The following is a 22,192-nucleotide window of genomic DNA, read 5'->3' on the forward strand; positions in this document are numbered from 1 at the left end:
TTTTGTCATCTCTGTGCAATTTGCTGACCTCCTCCCACAAGTACTTTGTTTTGCAATGCAAATCCTCAATCACACCTCCTGCAAGAGGCAAGGACAAGATTTCTTCAAGTTTCTCAAGATCTGTGTTCTGTCAGGTTTTATATTTTTGACCTACCTGACGTGTCTGAGGGCACCACTAGGACAAAAAGCAAAATGCATTAATGTAAGGATGTTGAGGCAGATGATGGGAAAAGCTTTATTTCAAGGAGTTCAGCAGTTCGGAGTGTGACTTTTGATATGTTTAGCAATTCTTTCTTGAATATGGAGTTGCCTAGTCACAAATCTAGTTTGCCTCAACTAAATTTAACTTTATTCAGAATATTCTTAAAATGCAAGCGTATAAGAAGGTAAAAATAATTCTGATGCCTTAATTTTTTTTTAAGTAGCGCAGCATTCTGTCTTAGAACTTGGCAAATTTAGTGATATGGGAAATGAATTAATCTCGTTTTTTCCAAATTTTCTACTGGCAACTGTAAGAGAAACAAAAGATTCAAGAATCTGAAATATTTCCAGTATGCAGGCTGATAACACCAAGGTCATGTAAGCTTTTTTCTTACTGAAGTAACTTCAACGTGTAATTTTCATTGTATGGGTTTTCAAAATATCTTTGGCACTGAAATCTCATAAGTAAATGTAGTTTGCAACTGGTATCCATGCTGTATGCTAGGAATCTCACAGATTTCTGTCTGCTTTTCGCAGCATAGTTTTAGTATGAGTATTTACTCATTCTACCTTTCTTGTTCAGTTGACATTCACTGCAAAAGTGAATGTATAAATTTTAATTAAATAATTTTCAGTCGTGACTTCACCTGGACATGTCGAAAACAAGAGTTTCTCATAAACTTTGAAGATAAGTGAGGAAAATTTTTTTATGACATATTTTGCAATATCTCATGTAGTACATATTTTAACAGGAAGTGTTTTTTCAGTAGTAATAATAGTTTAGGATTTAAATTTTATAAGTCAAAACTTATGATGTGACATTGCTCCTACTTTACAGGTCATTCTTTGATCACTCCATGCACAGTGCACTGCCTCTGGGAATATACTTGGCAACAAAATTCTGGATGTATGTGACGTGGTTCTTCTGGTTTTGGAACGATATCCTTTTTTTGTGTACAGTAATGTTTTTTCATGTTAGTAGTATGAGGTAATACCTAAATATATCCTATAAGAGCGAGTAAACTAATTAAAATTTTAAAATGGCTATCTCCATTAACCATTGCTTTCTGTATTGATGGTAATTACTTTATTCCTTTAAAAATGTGCACGCTATTGCTTTGCTTCAGTAAGTGAAAGATTTTCCTCAAAATTGGCTTACAGTAGTCTGCAGAATTTCCTGTGCTTTACCAATTTCTTAAGTGGGGGAAATGTAAGCAACTCTAGAATATATGTTCTGGCTGTGAGGTGACAAGGTGTAATTGACTGCATTTTTTAGACACTGCTTTTCTGAAAAGCAGTAGGTAATTTCATGGTATGTATCAATTCCAGTGGAATTAGCTTTGTAGTTATTTCTTCCTAAAGATTTTCCAAATTCCATTTCATGCAAACTTTAGATATATTGGTTAACTGTATTGTCAGTCTTTGAAGATGTATGTATTAACAACACTAGATTATAGAGATTCTGCATATGCCCTTGTTTTTATGTTTTTGACTGTCTGCCTAGATTTGAACTTTTCTTACAGTGGTAGAAATTAATTCAGAGTTCACTGAAGAATGTCAGTTATCCACCTTAAGGAAATAGATTACAATTTTTAAACAACTTTCTTGGGTATTGTAATTACAATAACCAACAAAACGAAATAGAGACTGAATGTTTTATTAAATGTTTAATACAGTTCTTATAGTTGAAGTGAACTTAGTATTTATGATGGATGTTGGCTTGACTTTTCTAGAAACTGGCTTTCTTTTCACCCTCAAAGGAGTTACCCTGAAATAGGATAGTAGCAGTGCAGCCCTTCTATCTTCTTGTTAATATGTTCTCCAACCTCAACTAAATCAACCTCACGTTTTTTGGGTTGAGAACAGAGAGGAGCCCCTGCTTCCATGCTGCCTTTGGCTTCCATGCTGACAGTGTTTGCAAAGGTGCTGCTGTGAATAATAGCAGTCCCATGAGACTGAAGATGACTGTTACTTCCTGTTTAAAAAACCTAAAAATGAAAATCTAGTAGCTGTTAAGTAAAAAAACTAAAAATATTTCTATCAGTGTTAGCATGAGTATGTCTTGAAATAGTTATTTAGAAATGCTGGTCCTACTGCCAGGCTCTCTGTCTGGCCTGATTTTCTATGTTTTTACTCAATTAAATTTACAAGTAACTGCAGAATGAGGAAAGCGAGTACAAAATGAATATGAAAAACATTTTTAAAAGCAGTAGTTAAAAATGGAGGTGTACTTTTACGGTTTTTATGGAAAGGAGTAGAGCTATCTAAATATGTCATGTCTCTACACTGAAATTGCTTTTCTGTTCTTTTTGTTAAGGAAACCTGACTTTTGGCAAATAGTAAAATACAAGTTTCTGAGGCAGTTATAGTAACTACACTATCTCACTTCCGAATCTCATCTCTCTGTACCTTGTAGGTTTTCTTTAGAACCTCACATTTGCTAATGCTACTACATGTTTCGGGTTGCAAATGTGAAATGCTTTCTTGTGCTAACATAACATCAGCTTGAATCAAATCTAAAAATGCGTGCAACTTTAAATCAAAGTCCTTGACCATATTAAAATGGCTGCACAGCCAACACAACTTGGTGGTGGCCTCTATCTCGATGTAGAAAGCCATCCCTTAAGGCCGGCAAATTGTGAGATTTTTATCCTGAAGCTCACATTTTCTTTGTATTTGTTGCAGCTTGCTTAGTGATTAATGTAACTTGAAGTTTGGATGGTTTTTTGGTCACAGAATAATGTTCACTATCCACTAGAAATAGTAACTGTAGACAGTTAATTAACCTAATAAAGTCTGACTTCAGAATGTCAATAAAATACTGTACTGCTTCTGTAATTTAAGGTAGGTGCCTCAAAACCTCTGCAACAGTCTTCTCGTACACAGAAGTAGTAGTCTAAAAACTTCAGTTACTAATTGCTTTCATTAGAGCTGACACAATTCTCTGTGACAAGCAGTTTTAGAGACTTAGTGCTTGAGGCCATCTTCTTTTAATTGATGATTTTTAATTGGAAGTCTTTGTAATAAGATTCCAAATTCATTCTCCTTTTGGAAAATTGCCCTGTAGCTTTATTGGAAGAAAGAAATTGCATGCCTGCTCTATTTTTATAGCATGAGGCACAGCATTGTGGTTGGAGAAGGGATTCTTGTATTTTTACAGCTTTATGTGATTACTTACAGCAGAGCAGGGCACTACTTTTTACTGTGTAATGTTCAAGTGATAAAATCCATCCTGGTAGTTTTCACAAATTCTGACCATCTTTTGCTCAGGAAAAAAAGGTTCTAGCCTTAAACAGCTATCACTAATTCCCTTACTGGAACTTTATATTATAAATAGTATAGAAGTCTTAATTTCTGCAAATATTACTTTAATATTCAGGTGCTTGGTAAGAATTTTCTTTTCTTGTAGATATGTTGAAGGTGTCTGGAAGATCATCTGGTCTTCTGGGTTTAATCCTAATGAGACAGAAAAGGGCGGTCAAAACAATGTGTCATAAAGAACAAACAAACCCAAAGATTAGCAGGGCGGTTTTTTGAATTTCAGGGTGGTCACATGAAAAATAAGTCTATAAATTCTAAGGCTTAATAATGTGTCTTCTAAAAGACCAATCTTGAAAGTAAATTCAAACAGTTTAGATTAATGTAGTGCACTCAATTTTTGTAAATGTTTCTATTCTATTGGGTTTTTTTCAGCAGCTTCTGAGTCTGGTATATTTGTTAAAATAGAAATCCTATTCTTGCAGGGAATGAGGAAGTTATGATCTGTGTGTTTATGGATATATGAGTCTATGGTCCTATGCTTCCCTGCCACTATTTTGCTGCTGTTTTGCTGCTTCCCTTTATCTGTATTTTGCCCATAGCAATGGATAGTTATGTCTTGTTCTGTTAGTGTTTTCTAATCTTCTACTGTTTGCGGGGGGGGGGGGGGGGACCCCTCAAAAATCCTACATACTAAATCACTATATTTTAATTTAGTTCTACTTTTGAAGGAAAAAAAGAATTTAAAAGTACACTTTTAATAACGTGAGACTAGAATTTCACATTTCATTCTTTTTCATTAGTATTTATAGGTAGAACATTCTCTTGTGTCCTGTAAAAGTTCAGGGCACATGTACCAAGTTCATATCTCAGTTGTTCATACAGTCTTTTCAGTTCCAGCTGAACAAATACTGCCTGTTATGTCAGAAGGTTCTTATACTGCTCTGTTTTTCTAAGATGTCGGGGTTTGCTGTAACCCAAAATATTCACGGTATTTCTTTTTCTTCTACCACTTCCACTTGGTGCAAATGGGAGTGTGCAATTTTCATTAATTAACCTTTTTTGGTATAGCATACTACTTGCAATGCTGAGATAATGAGATGCTATAAGCCAATTTGTAATTTTAAAAGTAATTTATCACTGACTAATACTGTATTGATTATCTTATTTCAAATGTACTTCATATATTGATGGGGCTTAGGTGAAAGAAAACAAACACTGCACACTTTTTCAATCAGGGATCATTTTAAAAAATGAGTGTAAGAGAATTCACGATGATTTTCATGCTTTCACAAAGCTGTTACAATAGCATAGTCCTTTAAAGACTAACAAGCCAATTGGTACAGTTAAGCAGTTAAAAATAAAAAAAAATATAAATTCATATTTGTCCTGGTTTGAAGATCAACTTTCTGTTTGGTAATTTTACTGCTTAGCTTCAGGAAAACAGTAAAAAGCCTTGCATCCATGCAGAAAGAAGCCAGCCACCGTGTTTCTAGAGGACCCAAAAAATCCAGACCGCAGGCACAGATATCCAGAACTTATGTTCCTGTATCGGAGTGCTTTTTCTAAATTAAAAACAAATTTCTGGGGTGGAGGAGATGGCAGTGAATGATTTTTTTTTTTTGCAGGCTGTGGGATTTTCTTTATGTTAGATAGAAAATGGAGGTAGACAGCTTTTGCAGAGCTTCAGTTGATTAAAAATGGATTTTGTCTAATAAATAGGTAGTCAAAGGAGGCTTCTTGTGTAACTGTCTGCTGTTATCTACCTGTACTCTGGGATCCAGATGCACAGCTGTTACGAATTGGCAGGTTCATTAGCATGTATTGATCTCTGACGGTTTACAGTGGCTGCAGATCTTTCTCTGTAGGAGAAAAGGACTTTATTACTGGATCTGTAGTTAGTTGAAGGGAGCATCTAGGTATATAGTGCGCACTTGGGCTTGGTTTCAGCCTCGTGTGATGTGTAGCTGTGAGGTAGCAGGAAGCTGCATGAGCTTGGGCCCTTTAAAATAGACTGCAGTTCAGGGTGAAAAATAAGCTCATCACACGTTTACCTCCCTCGTGGGCTGTGGGATGCTTGCTTGGTTTTAGTTTTCTTTTTAATGAGGTGGTCTTTTTGGTTCCAAGTGTTTTTTCTGGAATAATTTTCAGCCTGTTGTTCTAATAATTAAAGGATATTGATTAGGACTAAAAGTAGGATTTTTTCATGGTGTTTCTGCTTTGTCTCTCACAGTTAAAAGTGGGGAAAACTCATAAAAGATGGCAAATGAGTGACAGGGCAGAAGGTGAATGCCTGCTGTATCATGCATTTTTCAGCCCTTAATAATATGGTAACGCATTTTTTCTTGCATAGTTGTAAATGAGGATGTTAGGACAAAACGAGGCACTCTCTCTGGAGAACCAATTCTAATGCAAACCTACAAGGGTTTCTTTAGTATGGAGAGTTTTGAGAGTTGCTCGAAATTGCTAAAATCTCTTTGGAAGTAAACTTCAGAGGGGAGTTCACCATAATTTTAGATATCTCTAGTGTGGACATCCATATCTAAGTTAGTTAAGTTCTCTTCATAGTCAGTGGAGAAAAATAGCCACTTGTAGGGCACTACTTCTCTGACTTAATTTAAATATCTTGATACTGAAGATAGCTTGGACATACCTTTTTCCTTTCTGTTGTGTATGAAGGCATACTGAGTGATTTAAGGTAGGTAAGATGAATCACACAGTTGGACTTGTTTACCTATATCAGATGCCAGAAATATCCTGGAGAAGACAATTCTAACTTTCCTTTCTCCTTCAAAGTCTGGTGGTTTTCATCAGTTTTCCTTAAAATTTATGAGAAATGGGTTTTTGAAGATACTAATGAAAAATACTGCTGGCTTTGTCTTTCTCCATTTACGTAGTTACTGCTCATGTATACTTTACTTTCTCCTGTAGTCTGCCGACATTTCCCATCCTCAGCACAGAAGTACCTTAACTGCCACCATTTACACTGTCGGTGGTACAGATGCGCTCATCTGACACCATCATGATAAAAGGAAAGACAAAATTTAGACTCTGTGGGGAGTCTCTTATGCTTTCTCTGTATTTTATGGAGTAAAATGAGGGGAAGAGCAAGTTCAGAAAAATTCTGCATACTGAATTTCTATTCTTGCGGCCTTGATCCGTGGACAGCTTCTTTATCACACAGGTTGTCCAAATTTTAGTCAGTAGAAAAACAATTCCAGAACTTTAAGGTTATAAAAACTCCTTTACTGGATAGAAAATAAATTGTCTTTCCCCCTGTCTTCTTTAACAGTCTAGACATGACGTATAGTAATTAGGAATGGGTCATACAATTTTTTTTCAATTGTACCTTTGTTGTTTGTAACAGATGTCTGATTAAGGTATTTTTAATGAAAAAACATTTTTCATTGTTGTGGCAACGACCCTGGTGATACTTCTATATTCTAAAGAAAATGTATTCTCTCTCTAGCCGTACAGATAAGTTCAACCAGCTTATTCTTGGCAGCAGGCAATTTTAGAAGAAAAATAGGAAGAAATTAGGTTGTAAAAGTATTAAAGTCAGAGCTTTTCATCTGTAATGTATCAAATAGAACTGTGAGATTTTTTAGGTTATAGTATAGCTGGTGGGTTTTTCCCCAGTTATAAACTTGCTGGAAACAGCTTGTTAGAGGAAAGATTAATTAGCCTTTAGTGAGTTAATGCTAACACTTTACTGTATAAGGTACATGATTAAAATTTTAACTTAACTTGGCAATATTTTTTTATTAGAAATTCACAGCCAGTTCTTCCCCCCAACAGAAGGAAAACAAAAGTTATTCAGGGTACACTTCACATGAACAATGAGACTTTGTTAGCATTTTAGAAGTCAAACAGAGGCCTTTCTTATATTTATTCATATTTCCAGGGTCTTTCACGTCACAAGAGCAATATAGAAGGATTTGATATACTGTTATTCTGTAGAAGTTCTGGTTTTTTTTCATTTAATATTTGCTTGTATCCATACCAGGTAGATGTGTTTATCAATGGTTTATGCTATTTTTTTAATACCGCTTAATGCCTTCAATAAACATTTTTTCCAGTAATAGTCAAACAGAATAGAATATACTTTTTTATATATATATATAGTAGAATATATTTGAGCATATATTCTAACTTCAAAATCCGATTGTTTCAAAGCATGCAAAAAATGGTTTTTGTTGTTGTCTTTAAAGTGTTATGTACCAATTCAGTACAAAATACCACAGCATGCTTGTTTTTAAGTCTTATATGAAAAGTTTTGTAATGCAAATACACAATATATTAAACTTTAATTACAGTCAAAGTTCCAATGACTACTGAAATAGGGAGGAAATATTCATCTCAGTTACTCAGAATATAATGTAATTTGGGTGTGCAGTGATTTGTGCCTGAGTAACAAGGGTCCTTTTTGCCTGGATAATGCGGTAGAGGCTTCTGCCACTACAGCTTTGTCAAATATGGTATCTCCTCGCAGTTATGACTGACAGCTGACAGGTATCTTTAGTCAGGTTGGTCAGGTCTTCTGTAGATTTATCAGAGTAAATAGTTTTCCACCTTTTGTGGAAGAGGCATGCCTGAAATATTTGGTTTTTCAGCATCATTGCTAAAAAATGTTTTAATTCTCTGAAGAAATGTCAAGTGTTGTAAGACTAGGCATGCTATATGGCAAGCCATTCAACGCAGGAAATCTATTTTTAAAACTAATGGTTATTTTCTGTCTTTATATGGTAATTGATTCTATAAACACTTCCAGAGGATACTAAATCCCGTGGTTTTGTAAGTATTAGATGTATTAGTATGTTAAAAATAACTTTCACTGATGTAAAATATGGGTATCACCTTATAATAGGATCAGGTATCAGACAGTACCTTTCTTGGAGATAAGCGGTGTTGGGACGTCATTGCCATGCAAGGGAGGTCATTGCGGCACAATTCCTTCTATGGCTACAAACAGTTCTTTCTGTGATCTCACGGGAATTTCAAACCACTGAAGGCATAGGCAGTCAAATTACCATCTTATAAATAGAGCTCTGAAATGTTTATTGTGAAAACAGGAAATACTTTTAAGAAGATAAATTTCATGGAATTTAATTTATTTAAAAGGGAAAATAATTACAAAAACTGAAGTATCATTATTCATTCTTTGGAAGGGTAAGTGCTTTAGAAATGCCTCATGGAGGCCAGCGTTTTAAAAAGTAAGTTTTCAAGTTTGAGGAATAGAAATACTGAATACCAAGCTAGTTCTTACAACAGTACTGAACTTTGTTAATTGAGATGGCAGTGACTTGAGGGCATTTATAAAAATTACATTTACTTAAATTATATTTCCGAATTACCAGTGGGTATTTTGAAGAGGAAATTTCATTTAAAACTTTAGATTCCTTGACTTCAAACACATCTCAATTTTTTCTTTATACATCTTCCATTCCTTGCTAATAGCGTTGCACTTTTCTACAATTTTGGAAAATCCTGGAAATCGGATCCAGGAATCATCAAAGCCACGGAAGAACAAAAGAAAAAGGTAAAGCCATGAGATATATCAAACTTAATCTTCAGCATCCTGCCACTGGTTGGTCAGAGTAGTTTGCTGTTCAGTACATGAAATTTCAATAAATTGTCATATACAAAAGGTTTAAAAGGTTGAAAAGTTTTCCTTTCACCTGTCATCCATGTTTCTTTTTTTTACATTTGGAATATATGTTCAAGTGCTTACTGATCCAAAGTTACATTTAGGTAATTTTGAGTAATAAAATCACGACTTAGATTTTCAAGATGAAAAAGTTTAAAAAGCAGTTGGGTGAAAATGAAAATGTGAAGTTTCAGAATTTTACTTTACTGAAACAAATGACCCATTACGGGATAGGTGTTAGTTAATCTGATTCTAAAAAAGTTTCCAAACTTAAAAGCACCTCCAGTTTTCTTTAACTTTGTGTCTAAAAGTATTAGACTGAATGAGGATAAAAATAACTCAAACCCCGGGCAGTCTGGGATGGAGGTTTTTTTTTTTTCCTTTTGGTTTAAATATTAGAGAAAATATGGATGATCTAATGATATCTTTCTAAGACTTTATAACACTGTTAGCATCTTTAAATTTTTTTGTTGAAGTACATTGTCCTCAGCAGCCAAACTCAGCATTGAATATTGCAAAATCATACAAACAGCAGAAACATTTTGTTTGCTTCATTTTGGGTAAGTTTCCTAGTAGCTCACATCCCACTAAAAGTGAGTCTTGTAGTTCTACTTCACGCTCAGTTGTGAAAACACCTGTGTGAATTGACAGCAGACACTTGGAATTATGTCCTTATGTAGTAATAAACATATAATAGCCTTTAAAAGGTGGTTGTGATAGCCTAAGTGATTTTTGTGTTCTCTGACAGATTATTACTGAGTAGATAGTCAGTGTGCAGATTTATTTTGCAAATTCCCTTGCTGTTATTCCCTTGCAAATTTGCCAAACTCAGGTCCACATTAAATTCTCATCCTTCAGCTGGACTAAGTTAAATAGAAGAGTCAGCAACTGCATTTTGGTTCAGATTCAGCAAATTGTACAAATATGCAATTCATTTGATCTACTTGCTTAAGAAGTTAAGTGTGGTTACAAAAGCCTTGCTGAACTGGGTAGGAATTGTAAAATGCAACTTCTTCAATTGCAGGCTATGAATGTTTTGTATGTCCTACATTGCAGCGAACCAAATTGTAAAATGATCTATTATTAGGGGCGTAAACCGCTGTAGGGTGCATGTCTTACCTTTGTGCAGTGTACTGCTTTCTCATGTTTTTGTAATGGATCTCCAAATGTCTTATGTTGAGTTAGCCTTTAGCTTTCTAAGGAGCAACCAGAAAATTCTTTTAATTCCAGATGACGAAGTTAAGTATGTTTGGAAATGCATAGTAAGCAACAATTTCAGATGTTTATTCTACTGATGTGTCAATGTCCTTTCTTCTGTGGTACAAAATAACCCAAGTTGACTCTTAAAACAAGTAAATAAATAACATAATTCCAAGTTTTCAAAATCAAATATTAATACTTCAGAAGCACAGAAAATAGACCCAACGTTTACAAACCACAAAAATGTGGCTCTAACTTGAGTACTCCTGGGTCTCTATGCTGTAATCTCTTAAGTAGAGTTATATTTAAGTGGCTTCTCTGCTCTTCTTCAGTTCTGTTCTCCTGATCTTTGGGGTCTCGCTTGTGGATAATACAGAACTCCAGCGTTGAGCATCATGCCACGTACATTCCTTTGTGCATCCTTTCATTAGTCTGTAGTGTAGTGTATACTCCCACTGAAATCAGAGGAAGTATTTATGAATTTATGACAATTTTTGACAGTTATGACAATTTTTGGACAGTTTATGAAATTGTCCAATATATAGTAAGGTGTCAAAAACTACATCGACAGAATTGAAATCATGGTAGATATGTCTTGTTGGGTTTTTAACTTTCTGTTCATCTGGTTTATTTACAAAAGTTACTCTCATGAGGGAGGCTCTTTAATTTCAAGTCCTGTTGTGGGAAATGTTGTTAGAGCAGTAAAGGATGGCAGAGGGGGATAAAAAAGGAGAGTAGAGTACTGAAGTTGTCAAGATGCAAGAGGGACATGAAAGGGCTTATGAATGGCAGTGGTTGGTTGGAGAGGGGATCTGAAGGGTTGCGGTGGTGGGGACAAGAATACTGGGCCAACAGCGAATGGAAATACAACAAGCAAGGAGAAAAAATAGTCCAACTTTCAGAGCTTAGTTAAGTGTTAGAAAAACTGTAACGATTGTTCCTTGTTTACCTGAGATCTGCAAGGGAAGCATTAAGACACTGATTCACCTCTGGACTGCTGACTTCAGCTCTTACTTGGTTAGTTTGAGGAAAAATTTCCATAAATTTTTCCTGACCAATTATTAAATGTAGTGTTTCGAAGGGAAACTTCTGCGGCTTCTGTCAAGGTACCCACCTTAGTGGTCGTCATCTAATTAAGGCAGTTATGTTGATATTGCTATGTTAAGAAGATAGTTGTAAGGGCTATTCAGTTGCTTGGTAGTGCTAGAAACCACATTGATGCAGAAGATACACGTGGTTTGAAAGGCAGCAGTAGGTGAATCTATTTGTCATTTAAGTCTCCCATGGCACGATTTCAGTTGCTGAATTTTAAAACTTGTTGGAAACCATTTCATGGAATAATAGGTTCCTTCTATTCCGACGGTGAAGTCAATACTGAAGGGAGTGTACAGAGTAAAAAAAGCTATCATTTAGTGTGAAGGTATAGGCATGCTTTAACTGGTACCTAACTCACTGTGTCACTTGACCTATAAGTATTCTCCTGGAGAAGCTGGCGAATCATGGCATAGACAAGTGTACTCTTCTCTGGGTTAAAAACTGGCTGGATGGCAGTGCCCAGAGAGTTGTGATTAATGGGGTGACATCCTCTTGGCGGACGGTCACCAGTGGTGTCCCTCAGGGCTCAGTTTCGGGGCCAGTTTTGTTTAATATCTTTATCAATGATCTGGATGAGGGGATTGAGTGCACCTGCACCAAACTAGGTGGGAGTTGATCTGCTTGAGGGTCAGAAGGCCCTACAGAGGGACCTGGACAGGCTGGATCGATGGGCCAAGGCCAACTGTATGAGGTTTAATAAGGCCAAGTGCCGGGTCCTGCATTTCGGTCACAACAACCCCAAGCAACGCTACAGGCTTGGGGCTGAGTGGCTGGAAAGCTGCCCAGCAGAGAAGGACCTGGGGGTGCTGGTGTACGGCCAGCTTAACATGGGCCAGCAGTGTGCCCAGGTGGCCAAGAAGGCCAACAGCATTCTGGCTTGTGTCAGGAATAGCGTGGCCAGCAGGAGCAGGGAAGTGATCATGCCTCTGTACTCGGCACTGGTGAGTTCAGTTCTGGGCCCCTCTGTACAAGAGGGACATTGAAGCACTGGAGCGTGTCCAGAGGAGAGCTACCAGGCTGGTGAGGGGTCTGGAGACCAGGTCCTATGAGGAGAGGCTGAGGGAGCTGGGCATGTTTAGCTTGGAGAAGAGGAGGCTGAGGGGAGACCTCATTGCCCTCTACAGCTACCTGAAAGGGGGTTGGAGAAAGGTGGGTGTTGGCCTCTTCTCCCAGGTGAACAATGACAGGACCAGAGGAAATGGTCTGAAGTTGGGGCAGGGGAGGTTTAGATTGGGTATTAGGAAGAATTACTTTACTGAAAGAGTGGTCAGGCACTGGAACAGCCTGCCCAGGGAGGCGGTTGAGTCACCATCCCTAGAGGTATTTAAGAAATGTCTAGATTTGGCACTTCAGGGCATGCTCTAGTGACAGAGATTTTAGGGGTTTTTTTTTGTGTGTGTATGGTTGGACTTGATGATCTCAAAGGTCCTTTCCAACCATGAAGATTCTATGATTCTATAGCATTATGTGTACGAGGAGGTTTGGTTTGCATTATTTCTTTTCCTTCTTGAAGCTTCAATGTCTGAGGAAAGAGGTGAATATACAATAAAAGGTTTTGATGGGCTACCTCTGGAAAGAAAATCAGGTTTCTAGACTGGGGGATCCTGCTAGCTAGTTTTATTTGTGTTCCTGTTTGGAAGTTCAGCTGCGTTAATTTTAACAGGTTTAACAAGAGGTTAGTCAAAGCAGTGCTAATCACTGTGTGGATGTATCAAAATTAAGAGAAGCTTGCTTTTTCTCTAATTAAACCTAGATAGACTGGGAATAAGTATAAGCTGGAATTAATTTAGAAGTAAATGTGCATATTGGTTTAACAGCATAGGTTTAAAGTCAGATTAGATGTATTTAAGTTGTTCCTGTGTCTAGAAAGTACCTGAAAAGAATAGAGTTCACAGCTCTGGGTCTAAAAAACAGCTATATTACAGTGGCTGTCATTTGTTTTTATGCCAAATTCTAATTATTTTTTTTATTATTCTTTTTTTTCTACAGACAATAGTAGAACTTGCAGAGACAGGAAGTCTGGACCTCAGTATATTCTGCAGTACCTGCTTGGTAGTGTATTTTTTAAGCAATTGCAGCACTGATTTTTTTTATTTTTATTTTTTTTCATGCTAGACCAAAACTAGATGTTCCTATACTGAATTCCTTTTTCTCCTGAGTAATGCAATTTCAAGGGAAGGATTTATTTGTAATCTTTAATTTAAGTAGTGTTTTCAATAAATAATATATCTGTACACAGAAAAAAAGCTCAACAATAAGAGGAAAAAAATTATCACTGCAGAAATAACTTTCTAGTGCTGAAATACGGGTATCCAATATATCTAGCAAGGTGGTTGATTATACACTTAAAAAGTTACGAAAATCACAGGTGACATTCCACCACGTCTTTAACACACAGTAAAATTATGTGGTGCTTCTAGTAAAATATTTTTTTCAAAAATCAATTCTATTTCTCAATTTGGCAGTAACTAAGAGGGGTAAAAAAAAATAAAAATCTTAAGTTTTGCAAAGCTTAGCAAATTGTGAGCAAATACTTTTCTTGGACTAGTTAATACTTAGCTTCACTGTAGAAAATTGAAGAGGAAATAACTGCTTAAGGAAAAAAAATAACCATAGTAAATGTAATGTGTTTCTTTTTTAGAAAGTGAACTATAAATATAAAATTATCAAGGTTATGAGTGTTACACTATAATGCTCTAACCTATGTAGAACATGAATTATATTAATGTTCCCCAAACTGAATCTGGAAAATTATTTACAGATGTGACACCTTAAAAATGATGTGTGTATATACACATACGTATCTCAGAACACTTCATATCAGTTCTTTTATTGGCATTTTATATTTCTTTCAAAACATAAGCTTTTTAAAAAAATTGTTGGGAGTAATTTAGCATTCTAAGTTCCACTGAGTTCTATTTGTTGAGTCATATTCCTGTCTTTAGAAAATAAGCTGGAACATTTTGTATTAGAGCTCAGTTATGAATGATACTGACAAAATCATGAAACTCAAACTTATTCTGTAGTTCCCGTGTTAAAAAGCTGAAATGAAACTGGTTGCTCCACAAAGCTCAGTAGCTGGAGGGGGTAGGAGAACTTTATGTGAAAAAAAAGGGAGAAAATTCTAGAATCCAAATACATAGATATCTGTGTTAAATAGTATACAAATTAAGCTTAATAGTTAGGCTTGCTTTAAAAATTAGCATCAAGTTTAAAGTTCTTTAAGAGGTTAACAATGGAAAATCAAATTGCATTTAAATTGAGGGTTTTTTTTCCTATATAAACATGTCAGGGCTTTTTTGCTATTCTAAACAAATGTTAATAACCATTACAGATACGGAAGCCAGTGAGGTCCAAACACTGTGGTGTATGCAATCGATGTATAGCAAAGTTCGATCACCACTGCCCGTGGGTGGGTAACTGTGTAGGTGAGTAATTTGTTAAAATATGATATTGTCATAATAGATAAGAAGGGAAAAGCTTCTGAAATCAACCCTGCGTGTTGTGCAGTGCTTGCTTTGTTCTCATTTCCTGGTGAAAGTGACTTGGCTTCTGCCGAAGTCTAACAAAAAATTTTGAGAATGTTTTTGGTAGAAGGAAAAGCATTTTCATACTGAGCTTAATTTTTTTCTGTATTTGATTTTCTGTATTATTCTCATTTGTATTGTCTACTATACACCCACCCTCAAAATTGTTTTGTGTTTAATTGTGTTTCCTACCTATATATTTTTATTAACTTAAACTCTAGTAATTAAAAGATGCAAAGCTTAAGCTCATTTTATGTTCACAGAAAAGGTATGTACTGGTTCCACAACCAAATGTTATCTGTTATATAAGGTAAAAATTTTCATCTTTGCTGATAATTTTGTAATTCAATGGGAAAGTACATGTATTCAAAAATGTAACGATGATAGCAGTTAGATACAGAATGACTGACTTCCTATTGAGGTATTCTCCTCTTTTTCACCTGCCAGGCAGTCATTTTTTCTCCCCAGAGATGATGAAAGGAACAGATATAGAACAGGAATAAAGTCTCTAAATGCTACTATTCCCTGTTTTATTTTTTGAGAAACTTATTTGAAAGTCATTATTATGCAGGAAGCACTGAAAACTTCACAGCTAGGAAATGAGTGCAGCTTGCTTCACTGTTGGGTTGGGGTTTTTTAGGACACAAGGAGAGGTAAGTCTAATCATGGGGAGGAATTAGGACCTGGATTCATTGACATCTGACAGCAAATAAATGCTTCACTGTAGTCCTTCCAAATAGATATAATAATGGATAGTCACAGTAGTTTGGTCTTATGATCAAGAGTAAAATAGTTAGTGCTGGCTTTTGGATTGTAATAGAGCATCACTGAAGTCTCATTGAGATGGGCTTTTATCAGTCCTTTCTACTTAACATTGCCTACGGATATTACTACCTGAGTTACTTTTCATTTGTATTTTAGATGTTTTACAATGGAAAACTAAGACATTTTTAATTAAAAAAGGTAGGGGGGCATAGGCTTAGGTTTTGGAGAGTGTTTATTGACAGTATGTTTTGCAAGAGGGCTGTGAACTACTTGGCAATGGGACAGAAAGATCCAGTATTCTAATCAGTAAATCAAAAAGCATAAAAAACAATTGGGGGAGGAAAAACCAACCACCTTAGTTTGCGTGCATTAAGAGAGTATGTGAGTAACGGGATTAAGTCAGATGGAGGAAATGTTTTTTAAAAAACAGTGGTAATGGAAAAGCTGAATCCTCCTACTAGTGGTCTTGTACAGATTGAGATAGCAGGAGGTAAAAGTAAACATTAGGACGCTTGAAAGTATGCTGGGGAAAAAGCTTTAGAAATCGCACTATGGGAATAGCCGTGAACTGGAGGGATTAATGGTCTAAATGACCTTATATGGCTTCTCTGTCTCTCTCAGATTGGTACATGGTGACTCTGAGCATAGGATTACAAAACAGAATCCATTCTTAAAACAGCATTCAGAGTATGTTTGCCAAAAAGGGAAACATGAATCATGCCTTTCTGGAAAGGTGGAATTTGGAAATGTTTTACGTAGTCTTCTTTGAATGTGTTAGAAGGATAAGAATTTTACTAAATATAGGGTTGAGAAATATTATAAGAGTGTGTACAGACACTAAAATAAATCCTTTAGGGATAAAACTTGGCACATAAAGAGATTAAGAGAGAATGTTTTTACCATTCTGAAGAGGCTGACAAAAAGAGCAGACTATTGAAAAATAAATAAATTGGCAATTGGGGTAAATTATTTTCATACCACCTGCAAAATTTTAGTTAAAATTACAGTGAGCAAGTCTCTAAAGGTGATTATACTTATCTTTTAAACGGAGTATCAAAATAGCCTTTTTTTTTTACAGTTGGTTGTTTGAAAAATAACAGATTGTATTAAACTTGTAGTTACATTTCAAACAAACTGCAGACTTAAAACAGAAATTTAGTTTTCAAGTAGTAGCATGAAAGGAGCTAGAGCCAAATTTTAATTTGTTACGTCACATGGGTTAGGCTGACTTTGTACTGAATTATTGTTCTGATAGCAGTGACTCAGAAGGTAGGTCTTGTGTATAGGAGAAATTATTTTATGGTTTAGAATAACGATCACTTTCCCCCTCAGTAAAGTTTCTTCTCCAAGGAGCTAAAAGTAGAAAAAAATCAAGTAATGAACAAACCATCTAAATCATGCAATATAACTCCATCAGTAAAAAAATCAGTTATCTTTACTTATGTATAATATAAGCACAACAACCATACGAAAGAAATGAGCACTGTTTTAACTGTGGAGGGGACCTGACTGTGTTCCTGCCAGTCCAGGGTGAAACTGTAGAGAATAGTGCTGGGTTGTGCCCAAAGTTATTTAAGATACAGAAGAAAGGCAGTTGGTCCACTTTCTTTTTCCAAGAAACTGTGGACTGTGGTTTTTTTTAACTGTGACCAAGATTGTACCTGTCTCATTTATAGTTTTAAACGCTACATGTATGTTTTTACGAAATACAGACAGATTCCTGTTAAGCAGAATTTGGTTTAGTATCATTGAAGATGTGGTGAAAGAAGCATCTCGTCAGATGTCTCTCAGATGGACCTCTAGGTCACCATTTAACTTCCATTTTTTAAAAAATATCTTTTATGAAACTTAACAGTTATGAAATTTAGAATGCAAATGAAAGTGATACGTTAGGGACATTCCCAACACTATTTCTCATATGCTCTTAGGTGATTTTTACAACGTATTTTATGTCTGAAGGAACTTGTTTGATTTTCAAGGAAATGTCTTGCGTTTAGCCTAGCTTGTGTTGTATGTGTATTTTTCCTCATCTCTTATTTATATAGTCTTTCAGTTCACTTGCTAAAAGCACTTGATTATTTTCTGCCTGCAGAGGATGCTCTTGTTTTACCAGGCAAAACATTTGACATAATGAAGAAGTAAATGCTGTGCTGGTGGATGATGACAGCCAAATCTTTTGTAGCCCATTATCATCTCTGTGGGTTTAGTTTAGAGCCTAGAGCTGTTGGAAGGTTGCAACAGTGGACATATTTCAAGAACAGAAGGAAGGCTGAGTACTTGAGAATTATGATGTACTCACATAAAAGGCATCTTTTAAAGTCTGTTAATGTTAAAAATAGATCAGTCTTTTAATAACTGAATTTTCTTGCATTTAAATTCTCTCTTAAGCAGAATGTTTTTTATCCCATTCATTATTTAAGCCAGGTTGTTAGGCCTTGTCTGTTCAGTTAAATGTATTTGTTTTACGAGTTCTTTTAGATATTTTATGTTTAGCTAGCTTCATCAAGCAGGCATAAACTGAAATTGTGAGTTAGCTTATTATAAAGGGAGGTTGTATATTTTTTCATATTTCTCTTTCTTTTAAGAGAGTGAACTCTGCAGCCTTAGGATTTTTTTAGTGGAATTTTTAAAATATTTTTGATGTGTGATTCCTGTCTGTTCAGGGCTCTGCAACAGCTGTCACCAACATTGTTCTAAATACTGTCTGTCAATAATTTTATTCGCTCATGAAAGAGGTTACTGATGAAATGCATTTGTGTGAATCGCAGCTGTAATGTGACAGAAATTGAAGAAAATAAAACTTCACTTTGTTGTCTCAGAAGTGAAAAAAAAATCATAGTTAAACCAGCTAATTTAACTGTCTTGAGATTATATTGCCTTAATAGAGTTAGTTAGTTATGTAAGTTTCTGTAGACAATAATAAGCAGTACTTCTAAGCAAGCAATTAAACTTTCTGACGTAGTATTGTCTGTCTTCTGAAAGTATAGTAATTTGATCCCCGTTGTTCTTGTGCAACTTCAGGAGCAGGGAACCATCGCTATTTTATGGGATACCTGTTCTTCCTGCTTTTTATGATCTGCTGGATGATTTATGGATGTATCTCTTGTGAGTAAATGTGGTTTTTTGGCCTTTTTTTTTAATTGCTTATAAATACTTTGTTTATCTCTCGGTATAGATTTTTACAGATTTCTGCCTTATCAGAGTTTTGGATATTTTCATTCTGGAATTGAACTGCATATTAATAATTGACTATAGTGGATATTTTAAGTTAGAGGATGATATTTTTCTTGTCCTAGATCTTTTTGTGCATCATAGCCAAGTATGTGCATATGTCATGTATTCAAGGAGTTGGGAAAGGAAGAGAGAGCAAGTAAAAGTACTTTGGCACCTTGTAATTTTCTTATTTAATTTAATGCGTTCTAATGTAGGCATTATGTTGATGGACAGTAAACATATCTTAACTCTTCTGTATGGTTTTTGACACTTTGTTTTTTCTCTAGACTGGGGTTTCCACTGTGAGACAAGTTACGCAAAAGATGGGTTTTGGACTTATATTACGCAGATTGCAACCTGTTCTCCGTGGATGTTTTGGATGTTTCTAAACAGTGTTTTTCACTTCATGTGGGTGGCTGTGTTACTCATGTGTCAGATGTATCAGGTATGGAAGGGCACTTCATTTGTAATGCTGAGTCTTGGGAGTGACATAAGAATCTCAAATACTACTGTCATTTAAAGACCAAGTGTTCGGCCTCTCAGCCGTGCTGGAGGAGGCAGGCATCTGTTTTCTCTGGATATTAGGCATCATTCACTTCTCATTCACTTGTGTTTGGGTTTTTTTGGTTTTTTTTTTGCAAGAGGTTAAAATACTTGCTTCCCGCTTTCCATTCTCAGCATGGCAAAAAGGCAAAACAGACCACAGAAAGTCAATAAAGACTAATAGAGGATAAGATCTGTGGGTCGAACTTGGAATAATGCAGTATGTCATTAGCAGAAAGAGGGTGGTAACTTCAAAGGGGATGCAATAATTTCTTACACTGTTTCAGTGTGATTTCTGATCATCTGATCACATTACTATACTGTAATCTGACCAAACCCAAGTTTTTCTTTATCCTTTTTTAAGGAAAGACAAGTCATACTGAAAGCCGTTCAGTATGACTTGAAAGCCGTTCAGTATGACTTATCATTAACGAACCGTGAAATTTAGCAATTTAATCTTTCCAGAGATCCTGGAAATAAAAATCATTCTCTAAGGCGTAGGTAAAACTTTTCAGGAAATTTAAGTTTTGGCCTCCTTTCTCTACAATATTCATAATTTACAACATATATCCATTTCACACATCTTTTATGTGTGAGCGAGAGCCATTCAGCCTTTTAGAGGTCTTTCCTGCCCAAGATAAATGAGCGGAGGTAACTACATGTATTTAAGATGGATTTCAAGGCAGTCTAACCCACCAGACTTCTAGCAGAATAAGCATGTAACTTTCCAGAGAGCCTCCCATCATACTTATCTCATGATCCATTAGGTTTCCCGTTGAGGATTCCTGTTAATACGATCTGTGTACAAATGCATCTTTGAATTATGCCACTGGCAAAAATACATCCCATAGTATTTTGTATCATTAAGCAAATTAAGTCTAGCGTTTGGCTTCTTTAATAATCCTGGAAAAATGAAAACAGAACACACAGTCACATTACTAATCTCTTCAGAATCTGCCATAATGATGAAATTGATAAAGAAATTCTCTAAATTGCTTCTTTTGATTTGCAACTGCACAGCCCCTACTCTTGCTGCTTTTTCTTTTTTTCCTCTCTGTCATAAAGTTTGGGCTTGTCCTTATTGAACTGGCCAGAGTTATTGTCGAAACACTACCTACTATCTTAGAAAAATAATTTAAAACCTATACTTCCTACTTCAAAAGTTGGCCGTTGAGAGCCTGTGTATATATATAGACATGAAACTTCACTGGACTTCACGGAGGTGAAGAAAATGCTTGAGGTACATCCAAATGAGGCAGGTACATCCAAATGAGGCAAGCCAGCCCAAAGTTGACTTTTTAAATGTTCTTGCTTTTGTAACATGCAGCAGAGTTGACTTCTTGTATTTCACTAGGAATTACAAGACTTTATCTTCCTGTAGTATAAGGCTGCTAAGGAAGTTCTCACATTTTTATTTCCAATTGCATCACATTACAGTAAACTCCAGTTTTACTTAAGATACCCTTTTAGGCTACCATAGTTGGAAAGTTGTTACAGAAAATCATAGACTTTGGGCCACAAGAAGGACGTGGACCTGTTGGAGCGGGTCCAGAGGAGGGCCACGAAGATGATCAAAGGGCTGGAGCACCTCTCCTATGAAGACAGGCTGAGAGAGCTGGGGTTGTTCAGCCTGGAGAAGAGAAGGCTCTGGGGAGACCTTCTAGCGGCCTTCCAGTACCTGAAGGGGGCCTACAGGAAAGCTGGGAGGGGCTGTTTCCAGGGGCGTGTAGCAGTAGGACAAGGGGCAGTGGTTTTAAACTAGAGCAGGGTAGGTTTAGATTAGACCTTAGGAAGAAGTTCTTTACAATGAGGCTGGTGAGACACTGGAACAGGTTGCCCAGAGAGGTGGTGGAGGCCCCATCCCTGGAGACGTTCAAGGCCAGGCTTGACGAGGCTCTGAGCAACCTGATCTAGTTAAAGATGTCCCTCCTTACTGCTGGGGGTTGGATTGGATGACCTTTAAAAGGTCCCTTCCAGCCCAACACATTCTGTGATTCTATGATTCTGTAAAAAGGGAAGAATGCAAGCAACAACAACAAAAAAAAAAACGAACAGTTTTTTTCTGGTCATCATTTTGTCTTGCGGACAGAAAAGTTGTGCTACTGCAACAAATTTATAAATGGGGGAAGATATATTATTGGAGCTATAACCAGAATGTCAGGAGGAAAATAAAGTGGTTCAAATGCCATGTAAAGTAACTCCTGAATCTGCTATTTACGGTACCCTTTAGCTGACAATATAGTAAAGGTATCTCTTATGAGAAGTCACAGTTTATTCAGTGATCTTTATTTATTTCTGATCACTTTCAAAATTAAACCTTTTACACAACCTGGTACAGCTGTTGTATGGTGTTCTATGTTGGGATCTGATAATTTCCCCAGACAAAAATTCCTTCTTCAAAAGAAAGAATATAAAACAGTGAATTTGGTCCTCCTTTTTCAGTCTGGCTCATGCAGGGTTTGTTTGCATGTTTTTACGTGAGCTAAATTGCTTATTCTTTTTCCTGTCTCCAGATATCTTGCTTGGGTATCACGACAAATGAAAGAATGAATGCGAGAAGATACAAGCACTTTAAAGTTACAACCACATCTATTGAAAGCCCATTCAAGTAAGTTTTAAAGTGTAAACATATTTCTTCTTTGTGTAGCCTTGCATAGATTTGAATTGTGCAGCTTGTTGAAACAGAACATAGCTAAATACTTTTAGAGTATTTTCACTACTTGGAATGCTGATTCTGTCAGCT

At 36.1% G+C, this 22,192-nt stretch overlaps 1 protein-coding gene across 1 annotated transcript in view; it reads left to right on the plus strand.

Moving 5' to 3' along the window:
• Positions 1–22,192, plus strand: part of ZDHHC17 (zDHHC palmitoyltransferase 17) — an 82,150-nt gene that overhangs the window by 54,180 nt on the left and 5,778 nt on the right. The window contains exons 10-16 of the mRNA XM_074573704.1: positions 1,040–1,140; positions 8,874–8,998; positions 13,391–13,453; positions 14,736–14,829; positions 18,715–18,798; positions 19,194–19,351; positions 21,963–22,057. Of these exons, the coding sequence (XP_074429805.1) occupies positions 1,040–1,140; positions 8,874–8,998; positions 13,391–13,453; positions 14,736–14,829; positions 18,715–18,798; positions 19,194–19,351; positions 21,963–22,057 (720 nt within the window). The remainder of the gene's footprint in view (positions 1–1,039; positions 1,141–8,873; positions 8,999–13,390; positions 13,454–14,735; positions 14,830–18,714; positions 18,799–19,193; positions 19,352–21,962; positions 22,058–22,192) is intronic.

Source organism: Larus michahellis, chromosome 1 (genome assembly GCF_964199755.1).
Source record: "Larus michahellis chromosome 1, bLarMic1.1, whole genome shotgun sequence".
Taxonomy (NCBI): Eukaryota; Metazoa; Chordata; class Aves; order Charadriiformes; family Laridae; genus Larus; species Larus michahellis.